At 39.9% G+C, this 17,405-nt stretch overlaps 1 protein-coding gene across 1 annotated transcript in view; it reads right to left on the bottom strand.

Annotated features, from left to right (window-relative positions):
- Positions 1 to 1,866: 1,866 nt before the first annotated feature.
- The window catches only part of LOC104290942 (E3 ubiquitin-protein ligase KCMF1-like), a 21,372-nt gene continuing 5,833 nt past the window's right edge, over positions 1,867 to 17,405 (bottom strand). The window contains exons 3-6 of the mRNA XM_009890122.1: positions 14,111 to 14,212; positions 10,695 to 10,869; positions 3,854 to 4,133; positions 1,867 to 2,489 (exon numbers count right to left, since the gene is read on the bottom strand). Of these exons, the coding sequence (XP_009888424.1) occupies positions 2,237 to 2,489; positions 3,854 to 4,133; positions 10,695 to 10,869; positions 14,111 to 14,212 (810 nt within the window). The 3' untranslated portion in view covers positions 1,867 to 2,236. The remainder of the gene's footprint in view (positions 2,490 to 3,853; positions 4,134 to 10,694; positions 10,870 to 14,110; positions 14,213 to 17,405) is intronic.

The raw sequence follows: 17,405 nt of genomic DNA, 5'->3' as shown, positions 1-17,405 counted from the left end.
AAGGTGTCCCTGCCTATGGCAGGGGGGGTGGAACTAGATGATCTTTAAGGTCCCTTCCAACCTAAACCATTCTACGATCCCCTGCACATACTCATCAGCAGAGTGCTAGAACAACACTCTCTCAGTTGCTGTTTGGCATTATTTCTAAACTAACAAAATCTAACAAACTTGTGATTCTTAGAGGAGTTAATGCAGTAACTAAATTTAATTTTAAATGTAAGCCAGCAGATACTCAGATTCTAATAATAAACATGGACAGTAAGAGTTCGCACGCTTTCCAAGTGCTTTATGTAAAAGCTGAATGGAGTTTGCAAACCCTGCAATGTAAACATCCTCAATAGACCAGCTATATATATATTTTTAAATACAAATTATTATTCATTAAGATACTGTTTTTAAACAAGTCTTTTCTAGAAATTCAATGCACGCACCTATGAAGCTATAAGATTACATGCTTAATCACTTCTACATGCACTGCACAGAATATGCACTTTTAAAAAAGTGTTTATGTAAATCACCCAGGGTTTCGTGATGAAATGCCTTTGCATACAGTTGTGAAGGATAGTTTAATTCCAGAATTTCTTCTACAGCTATCTGGATAAATGCATCATTACCAAAGAATCAACTGAATAACAGCCCTTAAAATGCTTTATTGAACTGAGTCTTTTTGTAATGTGCAGAGGATCTCTCTGAAAAGACTGCAGTTTGATTTTTTTTTTTTTGTTCTCAACAATCAATTAAAAATGAATCTTTATTGAGATAACCAGAAGAACTAGTGTAAAAAGTTCCCTTAAAACATTTTCTGTTGCAGAGACTAAAAGAAAAACAACGCTAATACAGTACTAAATGGAAACAATCAGAATTTGAGAATTGAGAAAATGAGAAAGGAACTCAAATGTTAACCTAAGGGGTAGCTTCTTTTGTTGCTGTCATCTTAGATTAACATATATCACAGTTCTCTTCGGAACATCATCAGGTTTTCACATCTAATTTTCAGAAGTTGTGTGCATTTTTATCTTTATAAGCTAACTACATTCCAAATAACTAAAGCCTTGCTGTCCCTTGCTTTAGGGCTATTATAATAATCCATACAAAAAAACCCTTATAGGATTAACAGTATAGGCAAATAGCTAGCATAACTCAATTAAAAAGGCTTTATTTTTTATGTCAGAAATATAACCTAAAACCCCAATAAATAAAGGTTGATAGGAAGTTAGCATTAAGAACTCAATTGTAACATATGGAGATATCTGGGAAGTCAAATCCTCAAGCTCTCCTGATACTAAGGAGTCTTTGCAAACTATGAAGAAAATACATAAATAACTCAAAATGATAAGGACTGTGAAGTCTTAGGACTAAGACAACATGATCCAGTTTAACTCCCCCCCCCAACAGTGAATATATGAATCACTTACACCTAAATAAAGTATATTTAACACAAAAAGGAAAACAAAAAAGGTGAACAAAATTTAGTTTTGGGGCACACAGAATCCGTTTGTAGTAGATTCCAGTAGTGGTCCTTGTTTTTTGTCTCCTACAGAAGAATACAAAGTTCAATTCCACGTGGATATGATGTCTAACAAGGCAACACAGTGATCACAATATAGCAAAACGTCAAACTCTGGAAGCAAAAATATAGCTCACTGCAGAGTTTGCATTAATATGCAGGGAGAGCACATAAAAAGCTCAAAGGCTACTTCACAGCCACAAACTGCTAGTGAGCATTAATTTTTTTGTGTGTGTCACATTACCTTTGAATAATGGGAAAGCTTTGTGGTTTTATAGTTTTACTCCTTGTACTTGCATTTTTTAAATGACAAGGTCACTAAAACTCATGCACGCTGCAAAAAAAAAATCATGCAGTAGTTAAGGTAAACCATCCAAGCAGTTTTTATTCATTAATATTCATAAATACACACAGCAGCTTCATTAGAGATTTTTCATTTTTTCCTCTTCAGTTTGAATGTGGAGTATTAGGAGAGCTTTTTGCATGTCAAGCTAGAGGACGCAGAGCTTTTTTCTCTGCACTGCAACCTATATTTACCTGCTAAAAGTAAAAATTGGTTAAGTGGAAATGATTATCATATATATCTTTTCTCTCTTCCTTTGAATGTACACAATGTAACAAGAGTGACAGACCTGAAATTACAATCACCAAAACAAACCCAAGATAGTTGTTGTCCACTTTCATTGGCAAATACAGCACAGAGGACATTGTCTGCAAAGTGGGATGCCATCAAAGAGGAGGCTCATTTCCTTTATTGTTCTCTTTTAAATTTAGGTTTTCTAAAGCAACATCTAGAGGCATAATATCTACACAGCCCATAGCACCAAAATCAGCAATCTCTCCCTGTTCATCCTCATCTGAGGAGGAACTTTCTTCCCGCATTAAAGTGGATAGTAGAAGCTCTTGAACAAACAAGCTGCGGTCTGCCCGTTCACTTTCCTTTGACTGACGCTCTGCTTCTGACATCTTAGGATCATTCAACCTGCATAGCATCACAGAAAGAGAGAAGACAGGCTTAGTAGTATCATCAACAAAATGGGCTTTCACTAATTGCCTAAACAGCTGGACTGACGCATGCTGAATAATATCTGAAAAATTTGAGAAACAACCTAGGTACTGCTGCACTTCTTTTGACATGTACAGATCTGACAACACTTGAGTTATGCTAGCTATTTGCCTATACTGTTAATACTTGGCACTCCTGATGCAAGAATACAGACTTTTAACAAATTTGTTCCTAGATGCTTCAAAAAACTTCATAGAAGTAGATTCTAAAGCTGAAGGAAAAAATAAAAGTGATTTTTGAAGTTTCTTTCCCTTCAGAGGGGTTTTGAAATTCTCTAGTCACTCCTTAAGTGCTCATTTTGTCCCCAGGACAACTTCTAAATGCAAGCGTGACACAAAACACATTACTACACACATAATGCCCAGAGATTTCCAAAGCACAGTACATAATTCACTTCACTTCAGTGCATGCATCATCACCTAACAGAAGCAAGGAAATTCCTTTCTATCCTAGCTCACAAGATCAGTGACTGACATTTGCAGATACTTTCATTAAAGTTATCTTCAAAAAGTTTTGGTTGAGATATTATCACAAGTTTTGATAAAAATCAGCAGGGTGGCAATAACTTGTCCCAACCCAGGTTTCTTGATACAGAAACTGTTTAAATGCCTGTGCTCTTTCTCAACATGTAATTGAAAAACACCCTCCCCCTTGAATCCAGAAAATCAATATTCTAAACCTCCTAAAAGAGCTGGAATGAGAGTGGGCAACTCTTCTATAGCAGAATGGACTAGATGATCATTGTAGGTCCCTTCCAACTGAGCCATTCTATTCTATAGAACTCTAGGATCTAACCGTATTTTCTGAAACAGATATGTATTCTTCTTATTTATAACACATTCCTTATTTGCTTTTTTCATCCAAAATACTTTATATATAAACCTCTATTCAGCCTTCATTAAAGTTTCATTTCCTATTAAATAAAACTACCTTTTAAGTTCTCTCCCCTCACATTATCAGCATAAAAGTTTGAAACATTATTGTAAAGGCTCTTGTTTTATCAGAAGTAGTAGGGTAAACAAGCACAGTTTACCAAAGTAATATCCCTTATCTTTCACTTCAAATTGAGAAACAACAAGTAATATGGCCAAACCACAACAATTGCCTAGGAACAAACACACAGCAGGGTTGAAAAGGAGATGTTACAAAAGCAAACAAAAGCATAGTATCTCAACTACAAACTTCATTAGGGATCTGGCAGTAGTTTCACTGAACTCTGTCCATAACAGGACCAAGGAAAACAGAAATGGCAGAAGAGTTAAAACTACAGAACGAGTTACCTCATAAGAAGAAACTGGGAATTCTGTAGAGTTTGCTGATTGTTTTCTGTGTTAGATGCATTGGTTGCTGCTATAGATTGTGTAAGAGTGGTGGGGATGCTGCTTGTGTTAGTGCGCCTAGTTGCATTGCGTGCAGTCTCCAGTTGTTGTCTTGCTGCCTGTGCATGCTGTCGCTCCAACTGCAGTTGCATTTGCAGCTGCTGTAACTGAGAAGCAGAAGGGCCAGAAGAATTGAGCTGCCCTGCAGAACGTCTCACGCCTGACAACTGAGATAAAAGCTCTGCCAGAAAAGAGAGAAGTTTCTACAGTGAAATCTGCTTAAGTACATATCACACAACAGCATAAATATGTCCTGAATACCAGTATATCAATTTATTTTCTTTCTAAAACCTTTCATCAATTAAATTAATTAACAAATTGCATTGATTTGAAAAGCTTCATAGACTATCCATTACAAGCATCCCATGTCTCAAAGTCCATAGGGTAAGGAAGATTAAGAATCATCTAGAGTAAAGAACTGTGCATAAATAAGAGAGTCAAAGCTTAAAGCTTTTTAAACCAATAAGAGTCAACCTATGGGAAATACCATATAAGCAATATCCTGTGCAACAACTCTCTAAAATTTTATCTTCAAGTCAAAATAGTTATTGACTAAGAAACCACTTCAATTCTGACTTCAGTTGGTGGCTTTATATCCCCACATGCACCTTCAATGCATATTCCAGGGGGAAGCTGTACTGTAGAAAAGACAAATATTACAGCATCATTTCAGACATTTTTAGAAAATATTAATTTCAGAAAGGTTTTTCAAATGTTGTATTATATGAAAAATATTTGATCACAGCAGGGCTTTTTTGTGAGACTTTCAACCTCTGTTGGAAAAAGAGAAATTCTAATGATAAAAAATTTAAGTAAGTCTAGCCTGGATTCCCTTCCTCCAAAGTTCAAGACTGTGACAAATTCTGTCCACGCTAAGCATTTCCCAAAATAAACATTAATAATAAGTTATAATCAGTAGTAAAATCACTGAGCAATATTCCACACAAAGTTGTGAGTACTACTTTGTTGTGTTTGATGCAAGGAGGACAGTAGTAGAAGATTCCCCCCATCCATCCAAACCTCATTAAAGCTGCAAGTTGTTATTACAGGTCATAAAAATTTTCCTTCCATCTTACTTTCACGATATAATCCTTTGAAACTAGGCTTTTCTTAGGGTAATAAAGCACAATGCAGTATCTCTTTGCATCAGGAACACTTGGAATGCCAACAGTAAATGCTCAAGCCACTTTTAATCAGCACAGCTAACTACCAATAATATTTTATTTCACCAACTACTGATAACCACCACAAGGTGAAAAATAAATAAATAATGTTTACAGGACTGTTACAAACACAAGTTCTAACTTCTGGTAGTGAGTACTAATTATTACCCCAAATACAAAGGAAGACTTATAACACTGCCAGGTAAGACAGATGTATTTATCCTCACTGATTGTAAGATCACTTTAAGTACAGCTTAATAGAAGCATGGTAGCAGATGTGAATTTGAAACACAGGCTTGTCATTACACAGACACCCAGCCAGGCTGGGCTACATTCTCTGAATGAAAAAAACATATTGCTTCCACTCCAAAAAAAGACAAGACTCAAAGGAACACCATTTTATTACACATGCTCCTAAACGGGAAGGCCTTGTGAGGCTGAAACAAACCAAGGCAGCCACTTCGCATTTAACTCAACTGAAATAACACCCACTGTAACAGTAAGAGGAAGTCTTGCACTCCGGGACAAACAAACATCCTCCCTTCTTGCACCAAGTCTAGTGCTTTACAGACCCACGACATAACTCACTAAGATGACAAAGTTTTTCATCCTCTTTTACTGGGATATTTTTAGTAGTAGGAGTGCAGCCAGCAGGTCCCGGGAAGTGATTCTTCCCCTCTATTTGGCACTGGCGAAGCCACATCCAGAGCGCTGTGTCCAGTTTTAGGCTCCCCAGGACAAGAGACACACAAACATAATGGAGCAAGTCCAGTGGAGGGCCACCAAGATGATCAGGAGGCTGGAACACAGTACATGATGAAAGAGTGGGAGAACTGGGTTTGTTTAGCCTGAAAAAGAATACTTTGGAAGATATCTTATTGCTGTCTGAATTTACCCGATTGGAAGATACAGCAAAGACTAAGCTAGACTCTTCTCAGAGGTATACAGCAATAGGACAAGATTCAGGCAAGTGAACATGGGAAATTCCAGTTACATCCAAAGGGTTTTATTTTTTGTATCCCCCCATCCCCCTTTTTAAAACATGAAGGTTTTTAAATACTAGAACAGGATCTCTGTCCTTGGAGACATTCAAAACAACTGAATGAGGCCTTGAGCAACCTGATCAACCTGATCTAAACAGACCTCCTTTGAAAAAGGGGTTGGAAATAGACAACCTGCAGAGATCAATTCCAACCTAATTTTTTCTATTATTTTTTCTGCCATTTCAATGAGTTAAATCAGCTCACAGAGGGCCTGAAGAACAGCCAGCACAATAGAGGCAAAGTAACTATACCTATGGAAAAGGGGATGGGACGTGGAGTGGCAGCTTCCTCTTTCAAAAGCAACCCACTCTTAAGTAGGTTCACTGCCTCTTGAGGAACCATAGCCTAACAATAAAGAAGCTCCAGTTTAAACATTCATGCCCTTCCAGGATCTGAAGCAAAGGCAGATAATAGCAGGAACTTATCTAAGTGCAGGAAGTTCTGAAGTTTCTCTGACACTTATCATCTTTCACTATGTGGGTGCAAGATTGATGTCTTCAGATTTTACATTAGGACAAATTACAGCTCTTGGTCAATTTTTATTTTTACCTCTTTAAAGAGAACTTATTCTTGAAAATCACAAAGCTGAAACAACACTTACAGATTATATATTTAAATCCTAAAAACATACTTGCGTGATTGTTTTAAGTTAAAAATGAAACATCTTCCCCTTGAAAAGAATGGTTTGGGTTGGAAGGGACCTTTAAAGATCATCTGGTCCAAGCCCCCTGCCATGGGCAGGGACATCTTTCACTAGATCAGGTTGCTCAAAGCCCCATCCAACCTGACTTTGAACACTTCAAATGATGGAGCATCCATAACTTCCCTGGGCAAACTGCCCCAGTGTCTCACCATCCTCATTGTAAAAAAAAATTCTTCCTTGCATTCTATCTAAATCTACCCTCTTTCAGTTTAAAACTGTTGTCCCTTGTCCTGTCACTACAGGCCCTGGCTAAAAGTTTTTCTCCATCTTTTTATAAGCCCCCTTTATATATTGAAAGGCCGCAATAAAGTCTCCCCAGAGTCTTTTCTTCTCCAGGCTGAACAACCCCAACTCTCTCAGTCTGTCTTCTTGGGAGAAGTCAGTTTTCCAGTCACTGCAGACTTCACCTGACTGCCATGACTTTTCAAATATCATGGAGAGCAGCTTGGCAACTATCGGTCAATTCCCTCAGGACTCTGGGATGCATCTTGTCGGGTACCACAGACTTCTGTATTTAGGTTCCCCTCAGGTGGTCTTGAACCTGATCTTCTCTTACAGTGGGAGGGACTTTGCTCCCCCAGTCCCTGCCCTAAGGTTCAGGGGCTTGAGGGATGTGGAAAGAGAGATTACCATTGAAAACTGAGACAAAAAAATTTGTTGCGTACAACAGCCTTCTCCATGTCAGTTGTCACTAATTCCCATGTCTTATTTATTGGGGGTGGGTTATTTTCTTTAATTTTCCTTTTCTGGCCAATATACCTGTAGAAGCCCTTATTATTATTCTTCGTACCCCTTGCCAAATTCAGCTCCAGCTGTGCCTTAGCTTTCCTGATCCCATTTCTACACATCCAGGCAGAACCCCTATATTCTTCCCAGGATACACGTCCCTGGTTCCACTGCTTGTGCATTTCCTTCATACACTTTAGTTTGACCAGGAGGTCCTTACTCAGCCATGCTGGTCTTCTGTTTTCCTTGCCCAATTTTTTGCATGTAGGAATTGAGAGCACTTGTGCTCTCAGAAAAAAGTCCTCTTTTGCTCCTTTGTCCCCGAGGGCAGTTTCTCAAGGGGTCACATCCACTAGTTCCTTAAACAACTGAAAGTTTGCTCTCCTAAAATTCAGGGTCCTGACTCTACTCTTCAGCTGGCCTATTTTCCCTCAAGATTGTGATTTCCACCAGGGCATGATCACTGCAGCCCAGGCTGCCACCAATCTTGACCTCTCCAATTAGCTCCCCTGTGTTGGTAAGCAACAAGTCTAGTAATGTTTAATATTTCTCAGGCTATCACCTGGATTAGAAAATTATCCAAATTTTCCAGTAGATGTAAGGGTGATTGAAGTCCCCCAGCAGGATCAGAGCCTGCAAGCGTGATGCTTCCTGCAGTTGAAGTAAGAACATTTTGTCAACAGGGTCTCCTCAATCTGGTGGCCTGTAGTAAACACCAACCACAAGGTTTCCTTTTTTGGCTTGGCCCCTAATTTTTACCCATATACTCTTAACCTGTTCATTGCTGTTTTTCAAAGGCAGCTCTGTGCAGTCATTCTTTTGGGTTTTTTTCGTGGTTTTTTTTTTGTGGGTTTTTTTGGAGGGGTTGGTTTTTTGTTTTGTTTTGTTTGTTGTTTGGTTTTGTTTTGTGTTTTGGGGGTTGTTTTTGTTGGTGTTTTTTTTTTTTACATGGGGACCCCCACCCCTCCTTCCTTGCCTGTCCCTTCTGAACAGTTTATAGCCATCAATTGCAGCGCTCCAGTCATGCGATTCATCCTACCATGTTTTAGCAATAGCTATTACATCATAGCTTTCTAGTTGCACAGTGGCTTCCAGCTCCTCCTCTTTGTTACCCATGCTGCATGCATTGGTATAGAGGCACTTCAGCTGGGCTATCAGCTTTGTCACCTTTTTCGAGGAACACACCCTAATTTCCTTTGAGGCATTTCACAGGTGTTTCCCTGTTGATTACTAATACATCAGCAGGCCCTGGCTCCTGTCTGATGCTCAGATCTCCTCCCCTTCCCTCACTAAATCTAGTTTAAAGCTTTCTTTATAAGTCTGGCCAGCTTGTTGGTGAAGACCCTCTTGCCCCACTTGGTCAGGTGAATCACATCAACTCCCAACAGACCCAGCTTCTCAAAAGCAGATCCATGATCACAGAAACCAAAGCCTTGAGTATGGCACCAGCCATGCAACCAGACATTCACCTGTGCAATTCATTTCCTCCTTCCTGAACCCCTTTCCTCTGACTGGGGGGATAGAGGAGAACACCACCTGTGCTCCAGATCCTTTTAACATTGCTTTGAGGGACAGATAGTATCTTTTGATGGTTCTAAGTTGCCTCGTTGCAGTATCATTAGACCCTATGTGGAACAGTAAGGGCAGATGATAATCTGTAGGGTTCACCAGGCTCAGCAGCCTCTCAGTGATGTCACAAATGTGAGCTCCTGGTAGGCAGCAAACTTCTCTAGAGAAATTGTCTGGACGGCAAATGGGTGCTTTCATGCCTCTCAGTAAGGAGTCTCCATTTACTAATACTTTCTGTGCTTTTCTGGTGGCACTGGTTCTAATGAGGTTGGGTGGTTGGATCAACTTTGCATGGTCAGCTTTTCCTGGATCCTGTCTGTTACTCATGTACTCTTCGTTCTCCAACCCCAGAGCATCATATCTGTTGCGTAGGGGCATTTTAGGGGAAGGGGTAAAGTTCATTCTTCTGTCCTGAGCAGAGACAAGGGTCAAGTCTCCTTCATCTTGTGAGTTACTTGTGTCAGTCAGCTCAAGGTTGAATTCAGGTTCACCTTCTCCCCTTACACAACCTTAAGGCCAGGCTGTCGCTCAGCTCTATATAAAATGCTTATTAAAATACAGTTATTTAAGAATTTTAAAAGGGAGTTAGAAAACTTCCTAAAAATAAGCAAGCCCGTCATCCAAACTGTAATCTGAAAGTAAACTGAGCACATTTTAAATGTCTATCAATAATATTCCAATTGAACCAATTTCATCTTGATGAACTGAAGTACAGCACTTGGTTTGTGCTAATAAAATTAAGATTCATCTCTAACACCTCTATGCACACAGCAAATTAAAGCGAGATGCACTGAAGTAGGTAATGGTGGTTAGAAACAATTACATTTAAGAATACATACATATGTACATACATACCATATGAGGAGAGGCTAAGAGACCTGGGACTCTTCAGCCTGGAAAAGAAAAGGCTGAAGGGGGAGGAATCTTATCAGTGTATATAAATACCTGATGGGAGGGAATGAAGGAAAGGGAGCCAGACTCTTCTCTGTACTGCCCACTGACAGGGCAAGAGGAAATGGGCACAAATTAAAACAAATGAAATCCATCTGAACACAAGAAAACACTTTTTAATTTGAGGGTGGTCAAACACTAACAGGTTGCCCAGAGAGGTTTTGGAGTCCATCCGTGGAGATATTCAAAACCTGACTGGACATGGTCCTGGGCAACCTGCTCTAGGTGGCCCTGCTTTGGGGGGAGGTGTTGGACTAGATGATCTTGAAAGGTCCCTGCCAACCTCAACCATGCTTTGATACCACCTGCGGACAGGTCAGTCACAACAATGAGCCTAGAAGCCTCTACATTTAAAAGCGCAAGCTAAAAGGGGCAGTGTTTTTCATTTCAGAAGTTCCAGGTTCAATCCCTGTAGACAATCCAATTAAGGATGCTTTTCATCAGTAAACACTCATCAATTATGACATTAGAAAGCACTTATATTTTTTTTTTCAAAACAGAAAAAACAGGCAACTGTTATCATCTTGGATTTTGTTTCAACGTCTATTTAAGGACTCTGAGCTAAACTCAGTGGTTACAGCTCTTACCAGCTATAGGATCCATAGTTTCTCTATTGCTTGGAGAATATGAACTCTGAGAAGATGAAAGTCCACCAGTGGAACTGCTAGTAAAGTGCATGTTTGATCTACGTGCACGAGGGCCTCCCAAACCCCGGCCTGGGTGAAACATTCTACGTACGTGCCGAACACCACTAGATTCATCGTAACCAAGCAGTTAAGAAAAGTCTTTTGCTATCAAGTATTAAAACAGCAAGAACATTTACTAAGTGGTATAATCAGGAAGCACACTACTCCTCATTCATAAAACAATGATTCAACTTTATAAGGGTAATGCAATCATAGCTACGGTAGCAGTCAGACCTATAGATCTGAACCCAAGGCAAAATTCATCTTTCCCGGGCTTTTTATCATGTCTAAAAAAAAAATCAGGATGGATTTCCTGCCTTCTGGATCAAAGTTTTCTATTAGGTAATTGTTGTGATGCATATTCAGCAGAACACATTACTCAATAGACATAAGGATTTTAACATCAAAATTGGGAAAGAAGGGTATTTAAATACTGAAAATAATCTACAAAGTTTTATTGCCATTCTTACCAAGAGCACACAGTAATTATTGCATTTTATACTTTTATCCAAGGAATTTCACCCACTCCAGTCTTCAAGGAGTTGCAGGTCAACAGAGGATTCAGCACTTCTCTCCCTTTGCTTCACCTGCCCTCTTTCTTCACACAAATTCCATTTGCTCCAATTATGAAAACAAGCCATTTCACTTTATTTCCCACATTTCTTAGGAGATGTCTATCAAAGTTATGACTTGAAATACAAGCTTTTACATACATACTAAGAGACTATCAGCAAATCATTTAAAGATGACCTTTTCCAGAACAGCGTTAATATATGAGTTGTCCCAAGACAGTCTAGCTAAAGCTTCCTTTTATTTTAAGAAGCACTAGTGCAATTAACTACTAAGCTAGGAAATAATGTACTTGGACATATCTTATTTTTCCAGTTTCTAAATTAGTAGCTTTAGCTCACATTATCTCAAATTTTCTTATTTTCAAAAATAGCATGTTTATCACTTGTATAAAATCTATTATTTGTATCAGACTAGTGCCCAATATACTTATCCCACAATGTATTATTATGGTGTAGAATTAATTTTCTCATGATATTGCTGAGTTGAGAAATTTAAGACTGAAAAATTATTAGACTTCTTTTGGCAAGTAAGAATATCCAGTTACTATGATAAAGTTTCAGGAAGAACTGACTCAAATCTATTATGCTATAAAACATTTCACTTGCAGGGTTTTGGGGGGGAATTCTCCCTTGGGACAAAATGTAGGTGTCTAGCACAGATTGATTTGTTCCTCCTTTAAATCTCTTGATACTGGTAGTGACAGTGTTCTGTCGCTATTATTTTACTGATTGATTACTGCTGTCATGCAGTTTGGGAAGCTTTCCATAGCTACATCTGACATAAAAATGCCCCCATTCTGGGATTTTTTTAAAGTAAACTTGGGAAATAAGATAACTGGCACACCCTTAATATAAATCCTTTGAAAAATTCCAGCCTTGGTCTCATTTAGAAAAGAATCTTTGTAGCTTGCTAACTGCCCCTTTCAAAGCGTTTTTAAGATAAACAACATTATTTAAATACTAGTTAAGAGTATATTGATCTCTCACACAACTGTGCTGGGGTTAAAAAAGAATTTGGAACTCTTAACTCATTGCAAACATATACTGAAAACAATCAAGCTAGAACTCTTTAAATGGTCAAGACTAAAGTCACGTTTTAAACAGTAAAACAATTGAAAATTGTTTAAGAAAAACTGGAATTTAAAGAGCTGTCCAGAGTCTCCAGGGATAAAGACAATATCTTGCAGTGGCTGCACAGGATTCTTCACAAGAAATATGTGCAGCCATTTAAAACAGCTTAAAAAACCCCTTCTAACTGCTACACAGAAGACAATATCTTTTCCTAAACTGCTAGCAACTGGGTGGGGGGAAATCTCTCCCCCTTTTTCTTCCTTGTAGTAGACATGAAATAGCACTCAACATGGAACAGCTAGTTCAGAAAAATGTTCTCTGTCAAGTTTTGTGGACTTGGCAACACTGATTGCTAAAGCAATGCTGTACAGAAACTTCCATATGCATTTTCTATAATTATTTATAACATGGTCCAATTTATAAAGCTCCTCCCATCAGTTTTGTGATGACTGACACTATGGCCTTACTCAGTAACTGAAAAGATTATTCTGATTTCTCTAGTTCTTCTGTAGCTAGTAATAAACACACATTTCCCAATTAAAATTTATCTGACATCGCTGATGTGGGAGGGGGAAGAAAAGCTCCAGAAGCATGAATTCTAATCCAACACCTAATCCATTTCAATAGGAAGTTAATTTCACTGTGTAATTGGGACTCACAATTTACATGCTAACAAATTTAAATGTAAATACAGATCACAACCAAAGTGAAACCATTTCCTCTAATGTTGCTAGCAGTAGACATAATGAACTTGAGTTGTTAGGCCTTTTTTTTTCTTCTTCTTCTAAGAAGCCTTGAACAAAAAAGGCTCTATCAAATTGCACAAGGAGTGTATTTTTTTTAAATAAGATACAGAAAGATAAATAATTTATAGAGATCATTTAACGAGAGTTTTTCATGATGTCCTGTACTTCCATGAAGTAAAGAGCACCTTCTGAAATTATGTTGTAGGTATTTGTACAGCAAAAACCAAGCCACATTACTATTCCTAAGACCAAGTAATGCAAAAGAAAATTGTACTTAAAGTGCAAAGAAACTGAGCTTGAGCTCTTCAGTCATCGAGAATAGTTATATCACTACAATCTACAGATGACAGCCCTAATCCCTAGGAAGTCTCCTGATAGCTCTTCTAGTTATAGCTTTAAAAAAGTCAATAAATAACAGGCTGAAACTACCCTATTGAAATACAGTAATAAAACTAATCAAACGTTTTAAATCACCCAACTTCAAAGTACTAAGCATTCTCTAACACATTTGCTTTTAGTGAAATTTACTGCTTTCAGTCTTGTAATTATCTATAATACACTATTGCATCTGGATTGCTGCTTTCCCATACACAAAATGGCATCAGAACTAATGACCAAGAAGGGTAAAAACTGCAGTGCAGAAAGAAGCAGCTGGGTGTCAAAAACATCTTTAAAAGGTTTTGCTATCAGGAATAAAACAAAACCACACACCCACATCGTCAAGCTACACCTAAAACCCATTCACAGTCTGACAGATATAAATACATACATACAAAAAATTCAGACATACAGATCCCCTATAACTAAACACCAATTCTAAAAAATAAGCAAAACTGATGTAGCCACTTGACTACAGAAGTCAAAACAAGTAGTTACAGCTATCATAAGGAACAGTCTATCCCTTTTCCCTCAACTTAAGAAAGGATATTAAATCTCTAGGAGCTCTGTGTTCCAGTGTAAGATGAGCTGCAAAGTCATCTGTGACATGATTAGGATCCCCTCCAGGTAACGCTGCACATATTGGACAGATCTGAAACAACAAAGTGAGAAAAAACAAACACAACCAACCTTACACAAATCACATAATTCAGAGTTGATCACTTGACGTAGATTCTTATACTTTATCACATTCTAATCCTATATCTAAACAGCCACGGGTTTAAAACAGTAAGCATGTTCAAACACAGCTGTTGATTTTAGTATCTTTATAAGACCCACTTTTCCTTGTAATTATGTTTTTAATAATACCACGGAAACCAAAAAGTAAAAATTTTGAATCCTATCTGCAACATTTTGGTTTTCAAACTTGTCTTTATATGTCAATTCCAGCACAGACAGTAGGTTTGGTTGCACAGGATTACTGCTTTTATATACATGCATATGACACTATCAAGTTCATTTTACTGCTCTTTGAATCCCCAAGTAACTTCTCATTCATCTCACCAGAGAAGTGTGGGAAGGAGAATGAAACCAGATGTGAATATTCATTAAAGTATCACCACTGAGACCACCCACTGAAGTAACACGCAAGTAGAGATTTGGCAGAGAATAGAAACTCTTTATTCCTACCAAGTATTTTGGGAGATATCATTACAGTTCTGTTTTTCCTTAAGCCTAAAAACACATTTTAAAAAAGTCTAGGGACACTTACTGCCATCGCAACCTTCATTTATTATTTTTATTTTTCCTCCCAATGACTTTGCATCCACCTGAAAGAAGTATGCCTTAAAAATCCTTTGCAACAGTTCTGCAGGCCAGCCTTAAAGTTTGACAGATCACAGGTTAATAAGCCAGAAAAGAGAAACTTCCACACAGTATGTTAGGTCTTAACTACTCTTCCAGGGAGATCAACCTGGACTTTGCAACTGATAAGACTGTAAACTAGGGGGGGAGACCCCAGACACCAGACTGGGAGGGGTGAAAGAATCAACAGAACCATACAAACCGATGAAGAGACATGCAGGGGGGATGGGAGAGCAGAGAAGAACAAAGGGATGGGTAGACAGAAAGGGGTATAAAGTGGCCCAGTCACATGTAAAACAGAGCTGGTCAGTATGTTTGTCTGGCTGAGCCTGATCACCGCAGTCTGTCCTGTCTTCTTATATCTTCTTATTAAATCTTAACAATTTCTCTGCATAATCTCACTCCATCCCATGTATGCTGTAAGGACTAAGTGCCAGCTACTGGTGAGACCTGTGCATGTGTGAACAAAATTTGGTGCCAGCAACTGGAGTCAGACTGGGGCTATAAGTGCCCTTGTGACCTGTGGTGTCAGCTACTGGAACAAGCGAGGGTTCTGGCATCAGTAGTTGGAGGGGCCATAGCTTTCTAGACCTAGGGTGGGTACTACAAACTTTGTGCCTGGAGTGCTAGCTAGTAAGGAGGGCTGTCATGAGTGGATTTGGTGGCAGCTACTCCAGTCAGACCAGGGGTGCAGGCACCCTTGGCCTGTGGTGTCAGCTACTGGACTGAGTGGGGTCCTAACATCAGCTACTGGAATGAGTCATGGCTTCCAGCCACTGGGGCAGGAATGGTATGTCCCAAAAACCAGCTAATAGGGGTGGGACCAGCATGAGTGAAGGGCCCAGCACTGGTGGCTGGAGCAGGACCACCAGTCACAGCCCATGTGGTAACTGGTGCCAGCTGCTGGGGGAAAGGGGGGGGGCATCTGCATCTTCCTCAAACCTGGTGTGCATGTGTATTGGCCAGCAAACTTCAAGCTGGACTAGCTAATGAGTAGGGAGAAGCCTTGAGTCTAGGCAGTATGAAGCAGGCAAGGGTCTGTGCTGGTATGCCCAGGGGGCCTTGCAAATGTGGAGTGCCTGTGTGTTTGCTAGTGAGCATCAAGCTGGACTAGCTGGCAAGTAGAAGACCTGTGAAGCAGGTGCCTGGGATCCAGGCAGGGGTACTAGACAGACAAAGAGGGGCATGCCAGTACTCGAGGGATCACAGTGAATGTGTGTGTGCTTGTGAGTCTAGAGAGTATCACGTGTGTACCTTCACTAGTGACCTTCTATCTCTACTAGCTGAAGAGGAAGAAGGGGACTTGGCTGCCTATACTTATGTTTTATGCAAGTCCTACATGTAGATGCTTTTGAAGGCAGCACCATGTCTGTGATTGTCTGTGTGATGGGCCATGTGTCGTGGTTTGGCCTCAGCCAGCAATAAAGAACCACGCAGCCGCTTGCTCCACTCCCACAGCCGTGGGGGGAAAAAAAAATCGACAGGGCAAAACTCATGGGTTAAAATAGTGCAATTTAATAGAACAGCAAAAGGGAAGATGGAAACAAAACAATAACACCGATAAAGGAATATGAAGACGCGATTACAATACCGCAGCCCACCTCCAAGTGGCGACTGCTCTCCTCTCCCCAGCTAGCTCTTCTTATAGCCCCGGCATGGGTCACATGTACTCTCCCTCTTGAGCAAGGAAACGCCTGCTCTTAACAGCTGAGATGCTGGTCTGTACAGGTGGGGAGTAGGACATACTCTCTTCAAGTTGCTGGACCTTCCGGGACAGTTTCTCCACAGCTGAGACGAGGGGGGAAGAGAGACTTTCTTCATATTGACGGAGTTGGCCAGCCACCTCATCCACTGTTCGGCCTTCTTCACCTCTCCATTCCATCACTGCCAAGGAGTTGGCATACGATGATGGTGCGCTCCGTACAAACTTCCACGATGTGGGCCCTGTGCACTGGACTTCATCAGGATCTGTGGGTAACTGCGCATTATATGGGTCGTAGTAAATCATCTCCCGCACAGCTACTTCCCTCAAGTACTGGATACCTTTTTCCATGGTGGTCCACTTGCTTGGACGACATACAACATCTTCATTGAAAGGGTACCTTTCTCTCACACTTGACAGGAGTCTCCTCCAGAGGCTGAGGGCTTGTGTCTTTTTCCCAATCGCCTTGTCAATGCCCGCTTCCCTAGACAGGGATCCCAGTTGCCTGGCTTCCCTACCCTCTAATTCCAAGCTACTGGCCCCATTATCCCAGCATCGGAGCAGCCAGGTGACAATGTGCTCACCAGGAAGTCGACTGAAATCTTTTCGCATATCTCGCAGCTCACTCAGGGATAGGGATCGGGTGATTATCTCTGGTTCTGTCTCTTCCTCCTGCTCCTTTGATGGCCCTGGTTCGTCATCAGTCATCATCCCTTACTATGCGAACTGACTTCTTGGTGTATTTCTTCTTCTGTATAGGAGCAACGGATACTGGCAC

The sequence above is a fragment of the Charadrius vociferus genome, unplaced genomic scaffold (genome assembly GCF_000708025.1).
Source record: "Charadrius vociferus isolate BGI_N301 unplaced genomic scaffold, ASM70802v2 scaffold318, whole genome shotgun sequence".
Taxonomy (NCBI): Eukaryota; Metazoa; Chordata; class Aves; order Charadriiformes; family Charadriidae; genus Charadrius; species Charadrius vociferus.
The sequence above is the reverse complement of the archived record's forward strand: the minus strand, read 5'-3'. Positions and strand labels throughout refer to the sequence as shown.